The sequence below is a fragment of the Azolla caroliniana genome, unplaced genomic scaffold (genome assembly GCF_043228905.1).
Source record: "Azolla caroliniana isolate FFs.n. ecotype wild unplaced genomic scaffold, voAzoCaro1.0.p SCAF_17, whole genome shotgun sequence".
Classification (NCBI taxonomy): Eukaryota; Viridiplantae; Streptophyta; class Polypodiopsida; order Salviniales; family Salviniaceae; genus Azolla; species Azolla caroliniana.
In genome coordinates, this window is record NW_028230452.1 from 13,215,032 (window position 1) to 13,232,241 (window position 17,210).

At 38.1% G+C, this 17,210-nt stretch overlaps 2 protein-coding genes across 3 annotated transcripts; one reads left to right on the forward strand and one right to left on the reverse strand.

The window, feature by feature from the left end:
• Nucleotides 1-4,923: 4,923 nt before the first annotated feature.
• Nucleotides 4,924-6,467, reverse strand: LOC147853187 (uncharacterized). The gene is made up of 2 exons (XM_087333715.1): nt 6,296-6,467; nt 4,924-6,204 (listed from the first exon to the last, which is right to left on the reverse strand). The coding sequence occupies exons 1-2, from the start codon at nt 6,424-6,426 to the stop codon at nt 5,142-5,144; spliced, it is 1,194 nt and encodes a 397-aa protein (XP_087189841.1). The 5' UTR covers nt 6,427-6,467; the 3' UTR covers nt 4,924-5,141.
• Nucleotides 6,468-12,345: 5,878 nt separating this feature from the next.
• LOC147853188 (receptor-like cytoplasmic kinase 176) lies at nt 12,346-16,461 on the forward strand. Of its 2 annotated transcripts, none has more exons than XM_087333070.1 (6): nt 12,346-12,849; nt 14,082-14,455; nt 14,851-14,986; nt 15,084-15,217; nt 15,283-15,406; nt 15,524-16,461. In XM_087333070.1, the coding sequence occupies exons 1-6, from the start codon at nt 12,612-12,614 to the stop codon at nt 15,895-15,897; spliced, it is 1,380 nt and encodes a 459-aa protein (XP_087189196.1). In that variant the 5' UTR covers nt 12,346-12,611; the 3' UTR covers nt 15,898-16,461. The 2 variants fall into 2 exon arrangements, with proteins under 2 accessions (XP_087189196.1, XP_087189195.1); XM_087333069.1 differs by having other exon boundaries at nt 12,348-12,849; nt 15,081-15,217.
• Nucleotides 16,462-17,210: the final 749 nt, after the last annotated feature.

Below are 17,210 nucleotides of genomic sequence, written 5' to 3' on the forward strand. Positions count from 1 at the left end.
GCACGGTGAGTGGATTCATGAGGAAAAGGCTCTCGATGTTGCTTGCCATGAAGACAAGCAACACATGGGGTATTGGGAGATTTGAAAATAGGAAGACCCTCAACTAGTTGGGAAGAGGAGAACTTTTGAAGAGAATCATAGTTGAGATGACCAAACCTAGCATGCCACAACGTGGGATCTTCTTGTGCCACCAAGGCATGAGAGCCTTGAAGAAGATGAAGAAGATGAGATTTGGACTTTACCAAGGGGCTATGGGAGCTTTTTAGGCGATATAAACCCCCTTCTTGTGTGCCACTAGCTACAATTTGTAGGTTGTTGGTGTCAATCACCTCCAAAACTGAGCTATCAAAGTAGAGTCCATAACCTTGCTTGGCGATTTTGTAGACCGAAAGTAGGTTGGCAGAGATGCAATGCACATGTAGCACATCTTGAAGAACGACGGGTTCTTCATTTGAAGAATTGTCAAGAAACACATTACCCACACATGAAGCCGCAATGCTTGAGGCATCTCCTATAGAGATTTGGGAAGAGCTAGGCTTCACATCATGCAAAATGGATTTGTCATAGGTCATGTGTGAAGTGGCACCACTATCTACTAACCACTCATCAATGGTTGATGTAGCTGGTCCAGCCAAATGTGAAGTATGTTCCTCAATGCCAAGGAAAACTGTTTCTTTGGCTGAGTGGGCCGAGTTGGATTTCAGTGTAGGTTGATTTTCGGTAGAAGAAGAGTTCTTAGCATTGTCCCTTTTCTTTTTCCGACAATCAGGCTGAATGTGACCTTTGTAGCCACAATAATGACAGGTAAGCTCCTTGTAGGCTGGGTTGTTTGGTGGTCTTGGCTTGGGTTTGTTGTAGGAGTTACCATTTTGCTTCCACTTGCCTTTACTTTTCGCATGTAGAAGTGTCTCATTGGAAATTTGAGCACTGTTCTTCCTTGTTGCCCTATCTTGTAGCATGCCAAGAAATGTATTCATGTCATGTGTGTTGGGAAGAAGAGAAATGGTGTCACAAAAGGCTGAGAATGACTCAAGCAACTTTATCATTAGACAATGCACAAACTCAACTTCAGTGGACTTGCTTCCCAAAGAAACTAGTTCCTTTTGGAGAGTGACAAATTCCGTTATTTGATCCATGATGTTGGGAGTGTCATGAATCTTGAGATTTGCTAGTTGGCTTTCAATAGCTATCATTTGAGCATGATTAGCTCGATGATACCTCTTTTTGATGGTTATGCATAGTTCATTGGCTGTCTTTTCATCTTTATCTTGAAATTGACGAGTGATGCTCGGTTTAATATTAAACATGAGGAAAGCATGAACAAGAGAATCCTTATCTAGCCAAGCTTCAATCTCAGCGTTAGATGAGCCAGCAACTGATTTGGTGGAAGAGGATGAAGTTGCTTGTGGTTTCTTGTCACTACCATTGACTACATTCCATAAACGATGGTATTGTAGCAAGGTCTTTATTTGTAGCTCCCAATCCAAGTAATTGTTCCCATCCAAGATGGATTCTTTGGGAAGTTGGGGAATGGTTGATGAAACAATGGTGGCATGTGAGGCCATGGATATCCTCCTCTTGATCTAGAGCTGGACAATCTTCTCCCTAGAGGCTAGGTGAGGCTCAGATGAGGGGAAAAGAAAACAGAAGAACCTCCTTTGTAGGGTTGGGAGGGAGGGATAAAAGAATATAGGTCTGTGTGCTCTTTGGCAAAAACAAAATCAAGTTGAGGATATAGAGACCTCACTGCTTTGATACCATGTGAGAAAAGTTGTTAATAGCAACAGCGGAAGAGTTAAACAAAATAGACACAGCCAAGTTGTGAGAAGGCTGTTAGACAACAGTAGAAAAAAAGGTTGCAAAGAGGAGAGACACAACCAAGGAATAGAGCTTGTTTTTAAGTAGCAAAATAGAAAATGAAAACTATATAAAAGAGGCTGGTATAGCCTATTTATACAAAATTGGGGAATGTGGGTGAAATGGTTGTTTGGTAGTTAACTGACCCTTGTACTACCAAACAGGTACAAAAAAGTAGGAATAAAAGGGAATATCTTGGAAAAAGTAGAAGAGAGCAAAGGCATTTAAAGCATTGTAGATTCTAGAGAGAGAAGGCATTTAAAGAGTTGCAGATTCTAGAGAGAGAAGAATCTGGGGTAAAGAGAGAATGTAGTACAAAGATAATAAAGATGAAAGAGAGTGCAGGTCTGGAGCTGCCACCCTCCAACAGGGAGGCGGGGGGGGGGATAGTTTTAGAAATGTTTATGATAATAATTATTATAATAAATACCCCTCGCTCATGATGATGGGGTAGTTTTAGAAATTGCTTCCCTCATGGTGGACAAGATTTCAGTTTTGGTTAGTGTGGGCGAGTTCGACTTCCATCGCCAAATATTTACAAGTCAATGTAATTCTTCGCTCTATTGTTGCAATTGAGATCTGAAAAGTCCATCACAAACCTTGTAATGAAGGCTTCATATTGACATGATGAATTTCCCGACAAGACAATTTGATGACTTATTTTAAGCCTCTTTCAACAAAGTTCACATAACTTTATGTCCCAAGCTGAAATTTTTTTGTGATCCTCGTGGCAGTTACTCAAAAACGATTTTCACAAAATAGAGAAGTACAAATTATATTAAGATTTTGTGAGCAATAGTAAGTTCAAGAGAGTGAAAATTAGAAGGAGAAAATTCTCGGCTCCGTTACATGAAGTGAACAAGAGTTAAAGAAGCATAGGAAGAAGATAATAGTAAATGGAGAAGATAGGGAGATATCCTCGAGTTTTGGTACAACAACCACATTGCCTTTTGTCGTCTTTGATCTCACACACCCTCTTGATTCACAACCTTCGCTCTCTCTCAAATTCGGCACCACTTCTGTGTCTCTAGCTTTTCCCCCCCAAAATAATGAGCTCTCTGATTCACAACCCTAGTTCTCTCTCAGAAATTCAACAACACTTCCACGTCTCTAGCTTTCTCGCACCCAAACAATGAGCTCTCTTCACCCTTTTATAGGTTTTCAAAGGCTCTCTCTCAAATAAAAACAGTGGGTGTTTCTTATTTTTGCATGCACCACACTACCTTTTTTTTTGCTTGCATGCTCCATCTTTCCTTTTGGCACCTGATGCTAGCAAAAGGGTAATCCTAATGTCCACGATCACATTAATTTTTGCACTTGGTCTCCTATGGTCCAAGTAGGACCCAAAATCTAACCTCCCAATCATGGCAGATGCTTTTACCAATTGAGCTACGCCTTTTTGTTGTATTCACCTCCAACTCACAATATGTCTTTCCTATTAGACCTCAATCTATCATTCAACCTTTTTAATAATCCTAGTTTAACTTAATTTCTTCTATGCATTTCCCACATCATGACATTGTGTTCACCTCATCCTTTGTGAAATTTGCATCAAGTTCATGACTAATGAGGTCGTGCGCAACAATACATCCAACCACATCATAAAATTCATGGCGTGCTTTACTAAACCTCATTTGACATTAACAATTGCGGGCCAATCAACTCCTTAAAGTAAATTGAGGGAGATAGATAGATGGATAGATTCTATCATCGTCTTCAAAGAGAGGGAGGGCAGGAGAAAAAGAGAGAGGACAAAAGAGAAAGAGAGGAAAACAAGAACGTGCAAGGTTTGTGATAGTTAATCATTTGTTGATATAATGGCAAAGTATGTTGGATTTTGTGCAATGGCATCCTCCACAAGAAAGGGGAAGTGAAATTTCATTACAAATGGAGCTTTTGGTGATATCAAGGTTGTTGAGGTAGGAAGGAAACAACTTCTTAACCTTCAATTAAATCAAATGACTACATTGGATTTAGTAATAGTTAAGGATAGTGTGTTGAGGGTAAAAGAAGATTAATGGATTTTCGAAAAACTAAATAAACATTTTGTATTCCAAGAGGTTATATCTTTATATGGGACAAGTTGTTAGGATTATTATACCATCGTATGACCCACTTTCTAATTTAGATGGTGGATCTCAAGAGCTTGATTGGACATTTGTTAGAAATAGGACATTGACTATGATATCAACGAATGATGTTTATCACAAGTTGATTGACAAACATAAGTGGATGTTTAACATAAGCTGATATAGGGTTTTCATAAAACCCATTCCGTGGTGGTTTCATGTGATCATACCAAGTTCATGTTCTTGATTCATGCTACAAAGTAAGGTATTCATTTGGAGAGTTATGGTTTGAGCTTGATCATTAGGCGATGCATTAAACAAAAGAAACATTGCTAGAGGAATGTGTTTCTTTTGTTCAATGGAATTGGAGCATAACAAGCAATGGTTTCATGTGATCATGCCAGGTTCATGTTCTCAATTCATGCTACGAGCTAAGGTATTCATTTGGAGAGTTATGGTTGGAGCTTTACCATTAGGGTGCATTAAACAAAAGAAACATTACTAAAGGAATGCATTTTTTTAGTTCAATAGAATTGGAGCATAACAAGCATAGATTTCTTTAACGCTGATACTAATCTATCCTACTTTCTTCTATTATTAGTCTTCAGATGTTTTCAAAATTCTTGTTAACAATAAATCCTTACATTAGTCAACAAACACATGAATACAAGAAAACAGTTGTATTAGCAATTAGAGAAGTGTATACTTTTATAGCTTTATTGTAATATGAGTCGAATATCTAACACAATTCAATTTAATTGTTTTGCTTTACTCTATATAATAAAGATGGTTAGCTTCTAGCACATATTGGATTAACATTGTTGAGCTTTTACAAAGAATACATGGCTTCTAACACATGGCATACCAAAAGCTATTGGTTTTTGAAAGTAACAAATCAAAACAATAGTTATCATTAAGATTAGGCGAATGAGTTTCGTTATACTTATTTTTATGCATAAAGACTTGTAACATACTTACAGATTATGCATTTATAACCTTGAATGTATAATGGGCATCGACACAATTCATTCGAGTAATTATGTTATTTGTACAAAATATGTGCTGATGAATTACAATAATATACAACACATCAAACGGAATGTAAATTTCACAAGGAGACAATTACATGTTGCCCACTCACATGGTTCTACGCATGATCTCCAAGTATATATATATATATATATATATATATATATATATATATATGCTCATGTATTACACGTGATAAAAGCGCCGAATATTATTTTTATCACTAATAGCCAAGCCAAATGCAGACACCTTCTTTGTTACATCGAAGCCGACATAATAAAGCCGCAAGGAATCACCAACATTTACAACATGTGGACAAGAAATACCACCACTATCCCAACCATCTTGTTCTTGCGAATTTGGAGCAAAAATAGGACCTCCAGGTTGAGAATGAGACCCATGGGTATCCTTCACCCACGTAATCCCATCTTTTGAGCTAGCAAGTCCAATGGCATGTACCCCTTTCTTATTGACACCTTCATAGAACATTAGGTATTGGCCAGCCAAAAAAATGACATGTCGTCGACTAACTCCACCATCGTCCCAGCATCCTGTCTCTCCTCGTTCTAAGATCTTACCCATCTTTGTCCATTTAACACCATCTTGAGAGATAGCTAATCCAATGGCAAAGCTTGGACTGGATGAGGAGGTGGACATGTCCATAGATGAATAGGTCATGAGCCAATGCGAAATGGGATGTGTGGCCGAAGGAGGAATGACACGTGCCCATGCAACCATTGTACTATCCCATTCATTTTCTTCACCCACATCTAAAACCGGGTCCTTATATCGTATCCCATCAAAACCATGGATACCATCAAGAGATTTACACAACCCTACACGTAGTTTCATACCAGTGAGCGATTTCCCACCAGGAAGTTTTATGGAATCATCGAGTCCACCGCCAAAGTAGTACATCCACCACATACCTTGGTAGAAGTGGACATCACTGCATCCAACATGCACACAGTCAAAGGACAAAGGACAGTTTGAGCGTGGATCGAGGATCGCTCCTTTGGGGAGGGGACCGTGGGACGGAGACCATATGGCACCATCCACACTCGTTGCAACGCCAATACGGCCTGTGGACATGAGGGCGGGAGAGACGTTGTTATGCCATGAAGTAGAGTCCCTCCCATAGTAATACATTCTCCAATGTGAGGAGAGTGGGTCTTGTACAACAATTGGGTGGAACAAGCATGTGGCATCCCACCTGTCCTTAGATGGCCCAAAAAGCCTACCTGCAAGGCTATGCTCATCAAACAGGCCACATTTAGGCTAAGAAGGATTTCTCTCTCTCTCTCTCTCTCTCTCTCTCTAAAAAGGAGGGGCATTGTTACCTTGGTTCTGAAATCGATCTAATTCTGAAGCTTTCATGGCGTCTTCTCCCGAGCCCACTTTCCAAAACGCTGGAATTCCACAAACGGTAGCCCTGTGCAGAGGAGGGCATGGAGTCGGTGTATGAAACCATCAGAGAACTTGTGAAGTGACGAGGGGAAGCCAAAGTGAGGGACACACACACCCCCTGTTTTCTCGTCTATCCAATCACTCTCTCCCTCCCAAATCTCTCCATTATAATTTTATAGGAAGAGTCTGTGGTTTGTTTATACATATATCATGCATAGAATGAACCATACGTATCATACGCGCATTCGCATTCGCGTTTGATTCAATAAAACGTGAATGGTAAATCAACTAAAAGTTGGATTGGTTTGACACGTTTGATTGGATTAACTATGGTCTATATTATGGGCTAAATTTGCAATGTAAACAAATGAAAAAAAGAAAAAAAGAAAAAAAGGAGCACGTATTTTTCCCCTTTCAAACGTTTGAATGCCTCCACGAACACGAATATTACGTTCTATCCAAACAAATGAAAAAAAGAAAAAAAAAAAGGAGCACGTATTTTTCCCCTTTCAAACGTGTACGTTTTCAAACGTTTGAATGCCTCCACGAACACGAATATTACGTTCTATGCATATATGTATAATGTAATGTATGTAGTATTCCATTGGAAGAAGAGTGTGTTTGTTTCATTACCCCCTACCCCCTTGTGTATTCACACATATCGTATGTTAAGCTTGTACATATGGAGGATAGAGCAAATCTCACTATGAGGCTTATAGCCAAATGTACAACCTAATGTCAAAGGAGCCCAACCTCTTTGTAAAAAGCTATAAAAGTCGCCCTTCTGTGACTTTTGCAGCTCTTCTTCCTTCCAGGGACTCTCCTTTCACCTATTGCAATAGAGTTGTCACTCTCTCCTCTTAATCTTCCATTAGAGCTTAAGAGTGATTAAGGTTAAGTACTAATTAGCCAAACCCTAATCACTCTAACTCTCGTATGTGCGCAAAACACTCTTTTAATAATCGAAGTGGTGTGTTATTATCTCTTTATATTTGTTAAGAGTCAAACCCAACTTCCCCAATGTAATGTCTTTCACACTGGCAATAAGACACACTAGGTTTAGGTTAGTTTTGTAGATAAGTTAGTTGGTATTTAAACCAATTCTTTTGAAACCTAATTACTATTGGATGTATTTTTTGGTTGTAGCTGTTTTTTGCTCAAACAACTTCTTGTTCTCTATCTCTAAGCTCTCTCTCTCTCTCTCTCTCTCTCTATTTGTTTGTCTTACACACACACACACAGTTTCCTTCTGCTACTCGAGATCACCTATACTCTCCATTCCTTCACATGGTATCAGAGCGTGTGGTAACCTAATAAAAACTCGCTCAATTGTGTTGTATCACGCACCGACAATCAAACAGAACCAGCTCAACAACAGAGAAGAAAAATGACACCATGAACACTCACATGGGAAACGCTCTTTGTACCAACAAACTCGATAGATCAAACTTTGCATCTTGGGTATACAAGATGCACCAATACCTTGTCGGCCAAGACTATTGTTACCGAATCTACAAACAAGACACTCTAGAATATTTTGAAGAAGATTGTGAACAAGAATCTGACGGATTGGAACACATTCACAAAGTGCGTTGTGGGGATACCGACAAGTTACAAGACAAGCATCCAGTCGACACCATTTCGGTTGGCTTTTGGATTAGAATCACCGAGTTTTGGCAAAAAGTCTGGAAACAACAACACACTAGGCAAATTACCACATTCCAATGGCTATTAATACATAACTCACTACCAGGTGGAGCATGGTCATGTGGGAACCTTAGCTCTCCTAATTGTATAGCTTATCCAAATGCAACATAATCAACCTGACTGCCAAGACAGACATGACAACAATTGTGTCAAGATTTAAACTCTTGACCTCTTGACCTCTTGTATTATAGTCTATTGTTATATTGTAACCAACAGGTCCAAGTACATATTCATGTTATGTATATTTTCATACATTATATATTCACGTTCTAGGAGTTTTTAGAACGTTCTAGAATATTCTCTAAAATATTCTCAAGAATATTGTAATGCATGTACTTCAACTCACATTATAAATACTTGTAACTTCCTTGGTCTCTTTCAAGGGATTCAACACCAGTCATTGACACATTAATCTAATATTCTTGTTTAGCCCCATCTTCTCTCCTTGATTTACAGCTCTGTCTTTATGCTCTTGTATTGTTCCTAGCGTCTTAAGTTCCTCATCTCATCGTTCTCGAGTTTCTCGCTTCATCACGTCGAGTTCCACGTTCGTAACCTTATCAGTCATAGCCTTGTCATTTGTGCTTTGTCGTAGTCTAGCGTTGGTGTGCTTGTGACACTGACACACTCTGCGGAACTGCCCAGAGACCCATCGAATATGGCGGGGGGCTGACCGCCTATTGCAATTATGCAAGGTGCAAGGCACAATCAAGTGGGGAAATGTATGTTGGTTATCATGGCAGGCCCTAGTTGATAGGTACAAACATCAGGAGGAGGGCATGACTTTGGTGATAAAAGCACAATAGTTTTTTTTTCCACCATCGACAATATCCACTCAACTCCTATTAATGCCAAATCTCAAGTTGTGTTGGAATTGGTTAGCCCAATAACTCTTTGGATTCCATGGAAATAACGATGTAAACGGGTCTTCTCCAACAAGACAACGCATCCAGTAATGTTAATGCAAGAGATATGGAGCGAAATTGTAGCCACTCTAAAGAGCCAATACAATGGCTTTAAGGTCGGCTCCAATAGAGTTGAAAGATAACAGCTAGCCTTCATCCAACAATGGTTGTCCTCTCCCTTTCTTGAGTCAGTGGGCATCCACATAAGATGGAACTATCACGTCCCTATAGGGATTTGTATATAACACTCTTATTTGTAAAATTTTATAACTAATGGAAGGAGAAAAAAAGACTACTCTTTTATAGTCAGCCTTCAAGAAATATTGTTTTGAAATGGAAATTCAGCAAGGAAAAACTCTATAAAGCAAAAGTTTCAAAAAACTCCTTCAAATGCAAGAGTGATGCTCTAAAACTTGGTGTTTAGATGCTAGTGCTCAAGTTGGTGTTTTGATCTTCCCATTTTTGGGCATTGGTATTTTGGGCATTTTAGTGCATGCCAACCAAACCATTTTTAAAGTTAAGGTGATTTTCACAATTATGAAAACGAAGAGGGTTATCACAAATGATCCTCCTTAGAAATCGTGCCAAATTTTCAACATCTATGATCACACATAAGAAGACATTAGTTGAAATCAACAAGGCATTTTGTATATGTCTTTGGCATATGTTTTCCTTATATTTATATCAAGCTTTGTCAATTAAAAAAGTGGGCCACTCATTTGTGTTGTTAAACATGTGCCCAATATTCTTTCCTTGATATCATTCAACATCTTCCAACAAAATATGTTGATCGTCCCATCACAGGTTTAAGTGTCTTCGAACGTATGCGCTTCTTCATGGATTAAAACTTTGGGGCGTGGCCTTGCATATCACCAAAAGGTGTATGTTATTTGGTACAAGAAACACATCGAGCACTTTGCCGGAGTTTTTCATTGCCACTCATTTCCCTACACGTATTGGAAATCAAGCATGATGGTATATTTTCTTTATAGTTGCACATGACGATAACACATCATTTCAAGTATATCCATCTCATCAATATGCATGGAGTATGTCTATTTTGTCTCATTTTTTATGCTATTTGATTATAATGTTCTATGTGCTTTATAGATGTTAAATCGAAGGGAGAATCCAAACTTTGTAAGGATCCCTAATCTCATTTTTGCTTGGGAAATGAGTGTCCATCTCTATGAGAATAACATGAAAACCATCATTCACATTTACAAAGAATATAAAGTTTTATGTACATGGATAACCATGAAACATTTTCCAATGATGGTGAACTAAACATTAAACTGTGATAGTCTAGCATAAACCGATATTTCCGCTTACTTTCACAAATCGTGAATGAATAAAGGTTTCTTATGCTTGATAACCATTTAAGCACCTTAACATTTATCTAAATATGTATGTAGTATTTGCGTCAAATCCAAACCCTTGCCCATGTCATACCAAATCCTAACAACAATGACGTAGGCCCATGTAAAAAAGGAAAGAAAAATAAATACCAAAGGTAATAATGTTGAAAGGGTAATCCAACATTCCTAAAAGCCCACGTCGTGTAAAAAACAGATACTGACAATAACATAATTCTACATCTACTCGTGATTGTAGAATACTTTGATGTATTGTGCAAAGATATCGAGGCCTATGACAAAGATTCAATGCATTTGTTTGGTAGTTTTCATGTTTTTGAAAACCCCACCATTGTAAATAAGAGTTGTTTGAGGATCCCATAAATGAAAGCAATCCATGCACATCATGATTACGGGGAAACATAAAGGAATTTGTTTGATTTTAGGTTGTGCAAATGTAATGTGTGTGCAAGGTGCACGTATTAACATGATGCCATAGTTCAATGAAAAAAATATGGATGGCCTCATTGATCGATTCCTTCCAAGCAATTATAATTGGAAACTATTTGAAAAACCAATTATCCATAACAAGATCACATATATGCTTGTAAAAATGTCATGAAACACTCTCGTCATCAATGTTTTGTGAGCCGCAAGTGACCATATCACAATTGCTTGAATCAAACCTATGATATGAAAGTGTTTCAACCAATTATTGGTACTTGAGTGTTGTTTGATCTGGAATTTGACAAATAAATGGAAATTATGGTGTTAATTCATTATTGGAGAGAGTCAAGACAATGTATCAAAACTTATCGAAAAGATCCCATCAAGAGCAAGATTTATAACTATTGAAAACCTAACGTATTCAATGATCAATCAACGTATATAACGAAAATACTAACAAAGTAGTGTAGTGTGAAAGACAAACCTTTTGTATTGTCACTTCATGCTTTATTAGGTTCATATGTCACATTCTTGGGTACCACGTTCATATACATCAACATCCCTCTCGCCTTATCGATATGGCACACTTATATTATTTTCCATTTCAAAGTAGTTGATGCGTCAATGCATGGGTGCCATCTAGCCACACTCAATGCACGCGACCATTGAGTCGGCCATTTCTCTTCGAAAGCAAGGCTGGGGGGGTATAGTTTCAATGCGGAATGGCATCATGAGGGCCACCGTCATCGCTATCATTTATTTCCGTGGGGTTGAGGGAAACTTTAAATATATAAATATTCCCAAACACCATCCCGAGCCAAAGTCCACGAAATCCCTCAAGAGGAAAATTGCATTGCATCCACAAACACACACACACACACACACACACACACACACACACACACACACACACACACACACACGGATACGGCTCGAGCATATGAAGTTGGTATGGAAATGCATACATATGCTCCTAAGTTGAACACTATTCTTCGGGCATCAGATGAACATAAGAGAGGTGGGTAGGCATGCACAAAGGGGTCGAGTAAAAGGAGGTGTCCATCCCATCTATCTATATCTATATGTGTGTCTATCTATATATGTATTCATAGTTTATTCTCTTGTATTGTTGGCCAAACTAACCCTAATAAGGATAGAAGAAGAGGAGTATGTATGTATGTATATGTATGCATACATACATACATACATACATACATACATATGTGTAGAATATTGTCTATAAAGACTCAATCATCGCCATCGCCATCATCACCATCATAGCCGTCGTCATCCTCCTTCTCTCCATCGCCCATCATCATCTTAAGGTCTATATGTATGTATGATGTATCTATAGACTATGACATATGTACATATGTATGTATGTATGTTTGTATGTATGTATGTATGTATATATGTATATATGTATATATGTATATATGTATGTATGTATGTAGATCAGATCATCTTAAGGTCTATAGCTCATCCTTTAATGATTGCTTTTTTCTTTCTGTCTCTCTTTCCTTCTATCCATCTCTTCTGCTTCTTCTTCTTCATTCAATCTTCTTCACATCTTCTATCTGTAAAGCTGAAGAAGCCATTTTGATCCCCCATGAAAAAGCTCTCCCCATCTCATTAAAACGGCCCCTTGGTGTCGCAGAGGAAGCTCACTAATCTCGCAGAAGAAAGTCTTAATCTCACAGGGAAAATCCATAATCACAGGAAAACGAATCTAATCTCTCAGTAAGGCTCTCCAGTCCTCTGTAACGCGTTAGATCTTCTTCTTCTTCTTCTCTGGCTATGGTTGCTTCTGCTTGATTGTGCTTGAAGAAGCTTCAATGGGGGCACAGGCTCAATCGTGGGAAGATGCATCAGGAAAACATTTAACGCAACAGGAAAACATCCATCCTCATCTTGATGGTGATGAAGGGCATCAGAAGGAAAGCGAAGGATGTATAAATATATGGTCCTTTCTTATTCCCGACTGTGGTAGCTTCTGGTCTAGAAACCGCAAATCAAAGCTCTCGTCAGAGAGCATAAACATTAAGAGCTCCAAAACAGGTGGATCGAGTGTAGGTACGTGTAAATCAATAAAGAATCCAAAAATTTATGCGGTGTACTAGTGGTGGCTAGGGTTTTTTGGTGGATTGCGTTTGCGTTTGCGTCTGTGAGAATTTAGTGATTTTGGGGAAACTGTGTGGGGGTGTAGTACAAGCCGTTTTCATGATTGGCATATTTAGCGTAACAGGAAACCTAAGGGTTTTTCTGACTGTGTAGTTAATATCGACTTTACCTTAATTGAGGGCTAAGGCTTTCGTGAGCTGTGTACCAATGGCGTTTTCTAGCTTTTTCGTGAACTGTAATATATATGCTTAATAAGAGAAGCTAGGTTTTCCTTGAATTTTGTAGTTATGGCGCTTTAGCTTTATCGCGACTGTAGCTTTGCTGAGAACCTTAAGCTTTGGGGAACTGTGTAGCTGACGTCGTCTTTGTAGGGTTTTCATGGACTGTAAACTATTAATTAAGAACCTAGGGTTTCGTAGGTTTATTGTGTACTATGAAGTTTTAGCAATTTTAACTAGAGCTATTAAATTGAGAACCTAGGGTTTCGTAGATTTATTGTGTACTATAAATGAGAATCTAGGGTTTTTATGGGCTGTTCAGCTATACAAGTATTTTACCAGGGGCTAAATATACAGTTGAAGGTGGCTTTTCAGGTTATGGTTTTGTTGTACTGTAATATAGTAGCTATAGTAGGTTTTATTAACTGATACAAAGCATTTTTAGTGGTGACAAATTTCTCGTACATGAATTGTAATCGGAGTAGTGATAGCGCCATAGTTATTCTGAAGTGCTGTTAGTTAGGGTTTCTCTGTAGATATGACATTTTGGGGTTTAGGGTTTTTTTGTGAAGTATGTAGCAATTATGTTCTGTTCTATTTGACTATTTCTTTTTGCGAGTCTAGATTTGATTGCCTTTTGTTATATTCTAATTGAGAAACTTGTGCTGTGGAATGAAAGCCAAACTTGTTTTAATGATATAATATTGTATATAAACTATAGGCTTCCTATGTAGCATAATTGAGATACCAGAGAAGTTTAATTGAGAAAGCTTGTGTTAAAAAAAGCGCAGCTAAACCATGCTCTTCTTAATTTGGAATCCCCTGACAGAAAAGAACATCTAAATCAACCTAAATTAGGCTTATTGGTCCTTTTTTAGGCATATCTTGATACTATCTTTTTTATAATCAAATCATGGAAATTCTATTAAAAGCAGCGTTTGTTTATTTTTACTTATTTTTGGCCAGGAAATGTGAGCTCTCACAATATTGTTTCCACAACAGCATCTTCCTCACAAAACAGGCAGACTGAACAATCCATCGAATCTGACAGCTCTGGAAAGTCTGATACCACAGAGTCTTCTTCGGCTGCTTCGGTTATTTCTAAAGTGGAGGACGAACTTGTTGCATCTTCACACTTACGAAGGTTTTGCTTCACAGATCTCAAGTTAGCCACAAGGAATTTCCGGCCCGATAGTATCTTAGGAGAAGGAGGGTTTGGTCGCGTGTTCAAAGGATGGATCGATGAGCATGGAACCGCTCCAGTTAGACCTGGCACTGGCCTTACAGTTGCAGTGAAAACTCTAAACCACCATGGATTGCAAGGTCACAAAGAATGGGTGGTGAGTGCTCTAAATTAGTCACCATTGATTGATCGATTTTGATAGATAAAATAATCCTTGTTAGGTTTAAATTAACAACTAATCATTGTAATTAAATGCAATGTTAAGATTCAAACATGTGGAAGTTAAATTAATTAGATAAGTAAAAGAAGAAAAGTGCCACACAGACAAAATAAAACAAGAATATGGTGCCAAGGCATTCTTTTATGGCATTCGCAGAAGTTCGTATTTTGGGAATTATGGTAGACTAGAGTGGGATTTTGACAAACTGCCCAGCAATCTATATTTTCAACTCAATGACTCTATGTAACTGTTCAGTGGCCAAGTAGTTTATCTTTAACACCAAATTTTGATGGTTACTTATTAATATGTCCTTCACTTTAATTGCGTGGCAGTCAGAGGTCACTTTTCTTGGCCAGCTCCATCACCCAAATCTTGTCAAGCTTATTGGTTTTTGCATTGAAGATGATCACCGCCTTCTTGTCTACGAGTTCATGCAGCGGGGAAGCCTTGAAAATCATCTTTTTCGAAGTAATTGTTTTTTCTTTCCTTCTTAAACTTGTTCTAGTACTATTAACATTCATGAAGTCTTTATATGGGTATCATAAAATGGTTATTGATACAGAAGGAGCCTCGCCACTCCCTTGGAATACCCGAATGAAAGTTGCTTTGGGGGCGGCTAAGGGTGTGGAGTTTCTTCACAGTGGAAAGAAGCCCGTCATATATCGGGATTTGAAGACTTCGAATATTCTTCTTGATGCGGTATGCACTCGTATGTAGAGTTATTTGTATATATGTGATGCTTTGTGTTAACAAGTTCAATACAGGATTATGAAGCCAAACTTTCCGACTTTGGCCTTGCAAGAGATGGGCCACATGGTGATAAGAGCCATGTATCTACTCGTGTTATGGGAACTTATGGATATGCAGCCCCAGAGTATGTAATGACAGGTAAGAGTTTGATTCCTTCATTATGCTTATTTCCCTCAAAAGTATCATGATGAAATTTCCAATGAGCAATTTCATCCAGTTTTACAATTGTTTTGTTTGATTTCCCCCTTGATGTAGGCCATTTAAGCTCAAAAAGCGACGTATATAGCTTTGGTGTGGTTCTACTTGAGTTGTTTACAGGAAAAAGATCTATGGATAAAACAAGACCCAATGGGCAGCACCATTTGGCTGAATGGGCAAGACCTTATGTAAGCGATCGAAGAAAAATGTTAAGTATTATTGATCCTCGACTTGATGGCCATTACTCAATCAAAGGTGCACAAAGAGCTGGACACCTGGCTTATAAGTGTGTGAGCCGAGACCCAAAAATGAGACCATCAATGACTGACGTGGTACATGTCTTAAGTCAGATACAAAATCTGAATGATACAGTGATTGAAACTTATTCCACTGAAGGTTCGGCTTATTTTAGATCAGCAAGTGGACATTAACATGCTTGTGTCAACATGATATGCACGCCAAGAATCAGACAGAAGGAATTCATGATTGTCACTGGCTTTCTTTGATCCATTTTCTTATTTACTGCCTGAGCAAATAGCTCATGGTGGTTAAATATCACATCAGCTTGAAATTTTGTTTCTGAATGCAAGAATGTGCCAGGTCATTGCAAATAACTTCAGATGGTTTCTTCTCAGAATATAATACACTTCATCAATGATATAATCTGTGTCTTACACAACTCTTGAAGTGTTAAAGATAGGATAATGGCACCAAAAGACTGCCACAATATTTATGGGGCTTTTTTGTACTTCACATATGATGGCTCTTACTACACGATCATTACCAACTTCTTGTTTGATGTGCTTTGTTACAACCATCCTGGGAAAGTTATTAAGATGGAATCAACCCCTGATCTCATGTTCACTGGATACTTACCCGTAAATGAGCCACATGAGGATAAGAACCATGTATGCACCATCATGAAGTTAGGACAATGCCATATATGCATCATTTTTGAAGGCTCTCTCACAATGTTTATGGTGTTGTTTTGTTCACCGCTTGATCATTTCAAACTATTTGTTCAATGTCCTTGCTTATGACCATCTTGGGAAAGTTCGTAGGCTGGTGTAGCCTGATCCCCTTATCTCATCTTTCGCTTACTGGGTAACCCTAAACAAGCCACAAAATCTATCCACAAATCAGTATCAAAGAATATGTAAATGATTATTTATAATGTTCTCAGTGTTTTTAAGTTTATGAAGCTTAAGTTGACATTAAAATGGTCGACCGTAGAGCGACCTATTTGTTTCATTATTTTCTTGTTACTTCAATAATTGAAAGCGTGATCTGATATATTTATGAAGCTTAAGTTGACATTAAAATGGATCCCGTATTTGTTTCATTATTTTCTTGTTACTTCAATAATTGAAAGCGTGATCTGATATATTGTATCTGTCTCATCAAATTGATTGTGAGTTTGTGTTGATGTTGGCTTTATGTATAGTATGTAGACTACTTGCAAAATTTAGTAGGCATCTACAAACTTTCCCATCTTGAGCAAATTTATGAGTGGTTCAAATTGAATAAGGAATTATAGTATGCCCTTTATATGTTGCATAGAAGAATTCTAGATGCATGTGTGTATGTGGGGGCTGTTATTCTTGGACATGTGATTGGCTTGCCAAGTTGTGGGAAGGGCAATAGCGGGCCTCTAGATTGTCATTTTTGTTATTGTATGTGGATGAACAATGCAATAGATTTCCTCTTCTGGAAATGGTTGTATGACATTTAAGAGGTTGAGTAG

What these genes read in the sequence shown, in the direction of transcription:
- LOC147853187 (XM_087333715.1), bottom strand. Translation starts at nt 6,426, where the DNA reads ATGGTTTCATACACCGACTCCATGCCCTCCTCTGCACAGGGCTACCGT. An exon ending in AGATCGATTTCAGAACCAAG is followed by an intron (nt 6,205 to 6,295) that starts GTAACAATGCCC and finishes TGATGAGCATAG; the next exon opens with CCTTGCAGGTAGGCTTTTTG.
- LOC147853188 (XM_087333069.1), top strand. Translation starts at nt 12,612, where the DNA reads ATGGGGGCACAGGCTCAATCGTGGGAAGATGCATCAGGAAAACATTTA. An exon ending in AACAGGTGGATCGAGTGTAG is followed by an intron (nt 12,850 to 14,081) that starts GTACGTGTAAAT and finishes ATTTTTGGCCAG; the next exon opens with GAAATGTGAGCTCTCACAAT. An exon ending in CCCAGAGTATGTAATGACAG is followed by an intron (nt 15,407 to 15,523) that starts GTAAGAGTTTGA and finishes CCCTTGATGTAG; the next exon opens with GCCATTTAAGCTCAAAAAGC.